This window comes from Gracilinanus agilis, chromosome 2 (assembly GCF_016433145.1).
Source record: "Gracilinanus agilis isolate LMUSP501 chromosome 2, AgileGrace, whole genome shotgun sequence".
Classification (NCBI taxonomy): Eukaryota; Metazoa; Chordata; class Mammalia; order Didelphimorphia; family Didelphidae; genus Gracilinanus; species Gracilinanus agilis.
This window is the reverse complement of record NC_058131.1, coordinates 334,548,768-334,556,280: the sequence shown is the minus strand read 5'-3', so window position 1 is coordinate 334,556,280 and position 7,513 is coordinate 334,548,768. Positions and strand designations below refer to the sequence as shown.

Here is a 7,513-nt window from a genome sequence, read left to right as displayed (position 1 = left end):
CTCTCCCCGACAAGTTTTGCAACTTGGCCAGCAGGAAATGCGACACCCGGTTCCCAGAGAGATAAGAGCACCCCCTCCCCTAGGCCTCCTCCCCACCCCGCTTTCCCCTCCCTCCCACCCCACCCAGCCCCTTCCCTCCCCGGGTCCTGTCCCTTTCCCGGACAGGACCTTGGATCCTGAGTCACTCCTTACCCCACCCCCTGGAACTGGAGCCTCCCCAGCTGGGGAGTTGGGCAAGAGGGAGGCTCTGGGGCTGTTCCCTCCTGGGGAAGGAGGAGCAGGCCGGCCCTCCCCGGCCCCGCCTCCCAGCTGGAGAAGCGGGGTGCAGAGCCTCGGAAAGCCTGGCTCCCTGCCCCAAGTGCCAGGAACTGCCTCCCACCCAACACGCATCCTGCTCCTTAGGTAGAGGGAGCGTGGGGGTGGGGGGGGTGCAGAACCTGCTGCTCTCCCCCCAAACAGTCACTAGACCGAGGACCCCCCCACTGCCCTGGCTGCAGAGAGGAGCCCCAAACTGCAATTTGCAGACTGAGTCGAGGTCCTGACCATGGTACTCACACTGAACTCTGGGGCCCTGGAAACCTGACCTCAGTTTCCTCAGCTTAAAAATGAGGCATCTAGACTAGGGCCGGGGTTCTTAGCCTGTCTGTTCGTCTTGGGCCCCTTTGGTGAAACCTATGGCCCTCTTCTTAAGAATGTTTTTAAATGCACAAAATGAAATAAAAGGAGCATGATAATTCCATTACTACCCAAGTTATATCATTATCAACCAATATTTTTATAATATGGAAATATAATTGTAATCTTTTAGAAACCAGGTTCATGGACCTTGGACCAAGAACCCCTGCACTAGCCCATAGACGGAAGGGCCCTTGAAACCTTAAATCCTTCCCAGGCTTGTTGATAGCCATTATTATCATGGAGTCTAGAAGGGCAATGAATGACAGAAATGGGGGTGGGCACAGATGAGAACCTCTTTAGTCTCTAGGCTCTCTTCTCTTCATTGTTGGGCACAGCTGCCTTGGAGAAGCCCGGGCCCCACACCCCAAATGTTTTAAAATCACTCCCAGCCTGTGGATACCTTCCACATAAGAAACTGAGCCTGGGTCCTAATCAGCTTCCCTAGGGAGGAGCAGGAGGAAGAGTCCTGGACCCTGTGGTAGCCAATAGACTCTTTGTCTAGTCCCATTTCTGCTTCTCACTTGTGGTGAGATTTTAGGCCAGTCATTTTCCTTCCTAGGCCTCAGTTGCTCCATCTGTCAAATGAAGGGATTGAGAGTCCTGGACAATCTAACATTAGAGGAGCTCTAACATTCCTTCTGCCAAGGGCCCTTCCATCTCTAGCAGCAGTCTGCATTCTATGTTCCAAAGGCCCTTCTGGCTTTGGAATTTAGAGCTGGAGATTTTATGATCTTGACCAGGGTGTTTAGTAAATCATCCTATCTCTAAAAAGTAGCACCCAAGAGGCTCGGAGCCCCACTGATTTGTCTACCCCAGGAAAGCCTGCCCAGCCAAATGAACTTTCCTGTCCTCTCCACCATCCTGCCTGCAGGTCTCCCAGGTGACCTTTTCCCCCTTGCCTTTGGCCCAGAGATACTGAGGGTTGAAGAAGGGACTGGGTAGTCTGGACCCCCAGGGCTCCCCTCCCCCAAAGCCTACTTCTACTCCCAGAGAGCCAGCCCAGAAAGAGTTAACTTTCTAATAATTTCCCAGGCCATGGTTGAAAGAAAGGTTTCTTATGCTTTCTTTCAAAAAAAAAAAAAAAAAAAAAAAAAGCCTCTCTCTCAATCTCTGCCTCTCTGTCTTTATCTCTCTTTCCTCCATCTCTGTCTCTCTGTCTCTGTTTTTTTCTCTCTCTCTCCTCTCTGCCTCTGTCTGTCTCTCTCCCTCTTCCCCTTCTCTGTCTCCCCCTCTCTCTTTCCTTCTCTCTGTCTCTTTCTTTCTATCTCTTGTTTCCCTCTCTGGCTCTGTCTTTCTCCCTCTATCTCTCGGTCTCTGTCTCTCTGTCTCTTTCTCTCTGTCTTTCTCTCCCTCTGTCTCTGTCTCCCTCTCTCTTTCCCTCTCCCTCTCTTTGCCTCTCTCTCTCTGTCTCTTTCTCTTTTCCCTCTGTCTCACTCTCCCTCTGTCTCTGTTTCTGTCTCCCTCTCTCTATCTATCTCTTTCCCTCTCTCTGTCTCTATCTTTCTGTCTGTCTCCTCTCTATCTCGCTTAGTCTGTTTCTGTCTCTCTGTCTCTGTCTCCCTCTCTCTTTCTTTCCCTCTCTCCATCTCTTTCTCTTCCCCTTTCTCTCCCTGTCTGTTTCTGTCTCCCTCTCTCTGACTCTGTCTCCCTCTCTTTCCCTCTCCCTCTCTTTGCCTCTCTCTCTCTGTCTCTCTGTGTCTCTTTCTCTTTTCCCTCTGTCTCTCTCTTCCTCTGTCTCAGTCTGTTTCTGTCTCCCTCTCTCTATCTCTTTCCCTCTCTCTGTCTCTGTCTTTCTCTCTATCTCTCTTAGTCCGTTTCTGTCTCTCTGTCTCTGTCTCCTTCTCTCTTTCTCTCCCTCTATCTCTTTCTCTTCCCCTCTCTCTCCCTGTCTGTTTCTGTCTCCCTCTCTCTCTGTCTCTGTCTCTCTATCTCTTTTCCTCTCTTTCCTTCTGTCTCTCAGTCTGTCTCTGTCTCCCTCTGCTGTCTCTCAGTCGGTCTCTTTCCCTCTCCCTCTCTCTGTCTGTCTCTCGGTCTCTCTGCGGCTCCCTCCACCCCCCTTCTCTTTCTCGGAGTCTCTTGTGCAATTCTTGGGCTCCAGTTCCCAGGCCGGAGCTGCAGCTGTGGAAGGGGTGGTTAGCTCCAGCAGGCAGAGTGGAAGGGCGGGTGGGAGGGGAGCTGGGAGGGCGGGCGGGAGGGCGGGAGGGAGCCGTGTTTGTCTAATACACTGGTGCCAAAGGCAGGCTGCCGGCTGCCTGGGAAGGCCTCCCAGCCCCAGACAGAGAGGCGCCTCTGTACACCTGGGGATGTTCAGGTTAAATGACTACACATTCTTCTGCACCCAGCTGATTGAAACATTCACAAACAGGCCGGCTGCGCCAGGCTCCAGATGGGCTGGGGCCCAGCCAAAAGGGAAAAGAGAGAAACAGGGAGATTTCTGAGCAGCTCAGCTCAGGGGGCTGAGCTCTGCGGGGAGGGGGCACGGCCCGGGGACCCCCACCTCCCCCCTTTCCCTCCCACCACTCGGGGCTCCTGGAAAAGACCAGAAAAGGCTGACAGGGAGCTGGGAGGGTGCAGGCCCCCATTTAGCCTGTCACAAGGCCTGGGTTCTGATCCCAGCCCTGATATTCTTTCCCTGGGAGCCGTTGGGGCAGCTGCTTGCCCTCTCTGGGTCTCAGAGTCCTCATCTGCGAAATGGGGGTGGGGGGCAGCGCAGATACCATCTAAGGCAGATTCCAAAATCCCATGACTCCTCTCTGGATAGAAGTACACGAATATATGCGGAATGAGAGCGTGTAGCCGCGACATGTTTCTACACAAGTGTTTGGATCCGAAAACATACAAATACGTCTGGAGGTATAGACACGCACACATGCAGATATACAACAAGAGAAGACGAGCCTACAGGAGAAAGAGGACTGGAATGGAAGTTAGGAGTTTCGGGTTCAAGTGTGAACTCTACCACTCACTAGAGCTGCCTCGGAGCCATTCTGTGTCTGTAAAAGGAGTGACTTGGACCCAATGACCCCTGGGGCTCCTTCCAGTGCTCTGAGGCAGTTTAGGTCTTTTCTACCCTGGTAAGAGACCTTTGATCGAGTCAAAGGCTCGAGATTTGGATCTGCATTCGAGCACTGGGTTGTCATTTCACTGCTAGAGGTGACCGAACAAATCACTTTCTCAAAGGCTCGGTCTCCCATCTGTAAAATGGGGCAGTAACCCTTGCGCCTACCTAACGGGGATGTCAGGAGGAGAATACTTTGCAGACTCTAGGGTGCTTTAGAAAGGTGACCTTTGAACCATGAGGCGGGACCCTGTAGATGCACACAAATTGAGCCAGAGGATCCCAGAGAGATCTCATCCATCCCGCCCATGTCTAGTGGACATTCCTGCACGCTCCTTTCCACAAACCTTTGTACATATATAAGTATATGGGCTACCTGTGGATAGATGCATGTGTGTGTACCTGTGTATACAGACACAACATGAATGCCCCACAAGGGCATATTCCTAAATAAACATGCATATCAAGGTTTTTCGTCAGTCTGGGGCTCTAGCCCTGGTTGCTGGCATTTCCTTCTCTGCCCCCACTCCTTACCTCTCGCCTGTCCCAACCAAATCCTCCTGTTTCTTCCACATCTGAACCCAGTGTGTGCCCCTACCCTCTCCTGGGAGCACTGGCCTCAGGGGTGGAGCCTAGAGCCTGGGAAATGGGCCCATCTCTCCTAACTCCTAGGCAGGTGGTGGCTGGTGCAGCTGAGACCAGTCAGTGGGCAGTAGGGTGGCTGCCAGGGCCAAGGCAGGGGCAGGAAGGAGTCAGCTGCCGGGCTATATGCCAACTCTGAACAGGCTTACCCTGCCTCCATGTCCCCCACAGTCCTGGCCACCAAGGCCAGATAAAACCACCTCCAGTTTGCCTCACCATCCCCGTTCCCCAACAGGCCAAGGCTTTGGACAGGTGTGTGTGGGAAAGGAAGGGAAGGGCTGCAGGTGGGAAGGCCCATCCACCCTTTCCAACCCCCTTTCCCCACATCCTCGGGGGTTTGTGTTTTTTATTCAGTCTCCTCTAGTTCCCAGCTGCTGTTCCCATTCATTTCTCAGGGGGAAATGGGGCTTTAGAAGAGTCCAAGAGTCCATTTTACAGTTGGTAAAAGCAAAGCCTGGCACATAGCACATTAGTGGCAGGCAGCTATCATGGAATGCCAGAGCCAAAAAGGGAACTGAGTCCAACCCACTTCTTTTACAAATAGGGAAACAGGTTCAGAGTAGAATTGACTTGCCCAAGGCCACTCAGCCAGTTTATGGCAGAGATCATCAAATGTCAGTTGATTGTGAACTTAGTGATCAGATTATCTCATTCAACCCCCTCCTTTTATGGAGGGGGAAGCCCAGGGAGGATAAGTTAACTTGCCCAAGGTCACACAGCTGGTTAGCTAAAGAACCCCCGGATCTCCTGACTCCTCAGCCTAGGGCTCTTTCCAGGGCACATTGCCTGCCTCAGCTCCACACAGAGGTGGCTGTCTTAATGCCTACTGTTGCAGGCCAGCTGGGTCATGAGTTGGCCCTGGTAAAAGGGCAGAGCTGCAGTATGGTGCTGGGGGGGGGGAAGGGGGGAGCGGACAAGAGTACTTTAAAGATCTAGGAGGCTTTCCAGTCTGATAAAGGTTAGCACTCAACTCTTCTCCACCCCTTAAGATAGTGTCAGCTATCAGAAACCACAGGCTGTCAATTTCCCCCATTCCTTATCCATCAGGGTTTCATCCCAAAACCAAGTAAGGAGACTTCAGTTTACCAATTATTTGTTTAATAACAAAACGCCCCACACACTATTGTAAAAACAATATTCTCAATAATCATTGTAATATACAATACAAAATTATTTTCTCAGAAATCTGAGAAGCAAAAAACAATTACATTTTTTTCAAGGACTGTCTTTAGAAAAAATAAACAGGTCTCCCCCTTGCACAGAGAAGTCAAGAGTTTCACTGGGGCCCGGAGGCCTCCGGCCCCTGATGCAGCATAGGTTCCATGCCCTCCAGTCCCAACGGGGCGCACTGAGATGGACCAGCTCATCCCAAGGGGTTTGTGCGAGATCACTCCCCACGCAGAACTGCAAGCCTCCCCGACACCTCTCGTTCCTCACGAGGGCGGGAGGAGAATGGGGAAATCTGGGAAAACCACGGGCGCTTCTCTCTCTCTCGCCCCAGCTTCCAGAGTCCGTGGTGGTCCGAGGAACGTCTCAGCGACACAGGATGCGATCATCTGCACCAACGCAGGCAGCCTAAGAGAAAGAGGGACAGAGGGAAGGTGTTGAGTTCAGGTCCCCGGGAACCGTGAAGAGCTTTGGCGTTCCACATGACTGGAGAGATAGACATATGAACATACATTCCCTCCCTTCTGACCCAAGCCGGGGTGAGAGGTATGTCCGTGACCCTCCCCACTAGATCTTTCCCAACATTCCTTCCCCACCACCTACCACCCCAGGAGCAGATGTCTCTCCCATGAAGAGAACCGGGAAGCATGCTCACCTCGGCCGCAAGGGCACTCATTTCGCCGTTGAGGGTGGTGAGGGGCGCCCGGGCGGGGAGACCGCGGGCCCCGGGGGTGCCGGCGGCTTGAGAGTCCAACTCCAGCTGCAAGTCCCAGATGTAGTCAATGACGTGCTGCAGGATCTCCACCTTGCTGACCTTGCGGTTCTGGGGGAGCGTAGGCACCAGTTCTTTGAGGCGCGAGTAGCACCCATTCATGTCGTAGAGCAGTACGTTCACCTGCTGCTCGTCCAACAGGGCAGGGAGCCGGGTCCCGGCCCCACCGCAGCGAGAGATGGCGACACTCTGTTCCGACAGGCAACGAACCACTTCCCCGGCGCCTCCGGATACCTTTCCGGCCTTGAGCGCGCAGCTGGGACCAGCGGCGGTGCTTCCACTCGCAACCTTCATGATTCACTGTCGAACAAGGAACGAAAGAGGAAACGGGAAAACGGGTGAGCGTTAAGACCTCAAGGGCAGAAGGAAGACGAGCGAGGAAGACGGGTGCGGGAAGACACCTGATATATCCAAAGTAAAGCGTGAGGAACGCAATTGTACGAAGTCCACAAATCGACTTCTTATTTATATATCAGCCGGAGCCAGAGGGAGGAGGGACCAGAACGTTCAAAAGTAGCCAATGATAGGCCGGGGGTGGGCCTACCGCCTTGTTAGGGATCTGCCCCTAGTTCCCCACGTGCGGCGTAGCGTAAAGGGAGTTTAAGGAGCTAGGATCCCAATGGAACGGAATTGGGGGGGGGGTTAGAGAATCTTGGGGGGGGGTTGGAGGAGGGGATTGCAGGAATGTGACAACCGCTTTAAGTGTTTTAGTGACAGCTCAGACAGCCTGGGTGTCGTGTAGGGAGTTTAAAGGTCCCCTCCTAGTATCCCTAGTTTCGGGGCTCCCGGAGGATGCTGAGGGGGACTCCCCACCCCGTGCCACCCTGTAATCTTAGGCGAGGCTACGACCTAAGACCGTCTAACCGAGGAGTTATAAGGGAGTGTGACCATTCCTCCCGCAGAAGCAGCGTGCAGCAACTGCCTCGGGGATTCCCTCGGGGTTTGGACTTCGCTTGGCAGATTCTGGGGCTGGGAGCGCAAGGATCTCGGTCCCCCTTCCCTCAAACTCTAGTTGGTTCCGAATAGCGCCGTTCCCTGGGCATTTCCGCCAACCCTTGCACATTCCGTGACCGTGTTTCTTGCGGGAGAAAGAGGGAATGGGGGAATTGTAAGCATATTCTCTACCCCAGATCTGGGTCGAGGGGTCCCCAGCTCCCATTCCCAGACCGCAGCTGGCCTTGCACTCCCCGCCTCCG

At 53.5% G+C, this 7,513-nt stretch overlaps 1 protein-coding gene across 1 annotated transcript; it reads right to left on the bottom strand.

The window, feature by feature from the left end:
- Positions 1–5,509: 5,509 nt before the first annotated feature.
- Positions 5,510–6,753, bottom strand: ID1 (inhibitor of DNA binding 1, HLH protein). Its single transcript, XM_044661539.1, has 2 exons — positions 6,201–6,753; positions 5,510–5,953 (listed from the first exon to the last, which is right to left on the bottom strand). The coding sequence occupies exons 1-2, from the start codon at positions 6,609–6,611 to the stop codon at positions 5,912–5,914; spliced, it is 453 nt and encodes a 150-aa protein (XP_044517474.1). The 5' UTR covers positions 6,612–6,753; the 3' UTR covers positions 5,510–5,911.
- Positions 6,754–7,513: the final 760 nt, after the last annotated feature.